The sequence below is a fragment of the Peromyscus californicus genome, unplaced genomic scaffold (assembly GCF_007827085.1).
Source record: "Peromyscus californicus insignis strain IS unplaced genomic scaffold, ASM782708v3 Scaffold_11__1_contigs__length_118956290, whole genome shotgun sequence".
Lineage (NCBI taxonomy): Eukaryota > Metazoa > Chordata > Mammalia > Rodentia > Cricetidae > Peromyscus > Peromyscus californicus.
Window position 1 is genome coordinate 33177846 of NW_026294402.1, and position 1654 is coordinate 33179499.

The following is a 1654-nucleotide window of genomic DNA, read 5'->3' on the forward strand; positions in this document are numbered from 1 at the left end:
TTTATATGCATACCATAGCAAAGACAAATTTGCAGCAGCAACCATCACTGTACTGTCCAGGCATCTGCTTCCAATTTTGTTATAGGGCAGGCTCTAGTGAAGAAAGGCAGGAGATGGGAGAATATTGAACCCTTCTCAGTGTAGTCTTCTCCTTTATCTTGTGATATTTTTTCAGAAATTATAATGAAATTCATTATCAATTGCTTTCCAATTTAAGATAATTTGTTTGTGACTGCACCATTTGATTTTGTATGTATAGTTGGGGCTAGAAAAAGCATTTCCAGCACACATATCATAGATGGCAGGGATCCATGACTGAGTGTCGATCATCCTCTAATGTAACTTTATTTTCTGAGTCCACAGGCTGCCTCAGAGAAGAATGGATACAGTTAACGTCTCTTTGGTGACTGAGTTCATTCTGGTAGGATTAACAGACCAGCCTGATCTCCAAATGCCCCTGTTCTTTGTCTTTCTAGCAATGTATCTGGTCACTGCATTGGGAAATCTGTGTTTGATAACTCTGACTGTGCTGAATTCTCACCTCCACACCCCTATGTACTTTTTTCTCTTTAACTTGTCTTTTATAGACCTCTGTTATTGTTCTGTGTTCACTCCCCAAATGCTGGTGAACTTTATATTAAGGAAGAATACAATTTCCTACGTCGAATGTATGACCCAAGTCTATTTCTTCTGTTTTTTTGTTATTTCAGAATGTTATGTGTTGACTTCAATGGCCTATGATCGATACATGGCTATCTGTAATCCATTGTTGTATAATGTTCTCATGTCTCCTAAATTATGTTTGAGCCTTATGCTTGGTTCCTACTTTATTGCATTTTCTGATGCTGTAGCTCACACTGTATGCATGCTGAGACTGAGCTTCTGTGATGCCAACACCATCAACCACTACCTCTGTGATATTCCTCCTTTGCTCCAGCTCTCCTGCACAAGCACGTATGTCAACGAACTTGTCATTTGTATTGTTGGAAGCATCAACATCATTGTTCCTACTTCAACTGTCTTTATTTCTTATGGTTGCATCCTCTCCAGCATATTCCGCATCAGTTCCTCTGAGGGCAGGTCAAAAGCTTTCAGTACCTGCAGTTCCCACATCATTGCTGTTTTTTTGTTCTTTGGTTCAAGTGCATTTGTGTATTTCAAACCCTCCTCAGGGGATTCTATGAATGAAGGAAAAATCTTTTCTGTCTTTTATACCAATGTGGTTCCCATGTTGAATCCCTTAATCTACAGTTTGAGAAACAAAGATATTAAAGTTGCCCTTAGGAAAACCCTGAGCAGCAGGACCATTTGACTGGACAAGCTTGTCTTTATGCCTCTTACTTTTGTGCAGGGATAGTTTCAATTGATGAGCAATATTTTATTGGGAGATTTCTGTCCTTTTCTTTCCTAGAAAGTCTTCTACTTTTCATTTTAATTTTTTTTACAGTTTCTGAACAGGCAGAAACTCTTGGTATAATCCAGAAACCTTATCTGTTTTTTTTTTTCCTTTACAAAAGGAAGTCTGGGTCTTCTAGATTTGGTTTTAATATTTCCAGAGTCTGCCATCATCCTTTTTTATGTCATTTTTCTGTCTTATTTAAAAATAATTTCAGTAAAACAACTTATTCTTTCCTCCATTAATTAAAATTTAATG

The 1654-nt window shown here is 37.4% G+C and overlaps 1 protein-coding gene across 1 annotated transcript; it reads left to right on the forward strand.

Moving 5' to 3' along the window:
• Positions 1-379: 379 nt before the first annotated feature.
• LOC128103519 (olfactory receptor 8B3-like) lies at positions 380-1312 on the forward strand. The gene has a single exon (XM_052727989.1). It carries the CDS (start codon positions 380-382, stop codon positions 1310-1312), a length of 933 nt encoding a protein of 310 aa, XP_052583949.1.
• The last annotated feature ends 342 nt before the right edge of the window (positions 1313-1654 follow it).

Coding starts and splice junctions, on each gene's coding strand:
- LOC128103519 (XM_052727989.1), top strand. CDS start 380: ATGGATACAGTTAACGTCTCTTTGGTGACTGAGTTCATTCTGGTAGGA.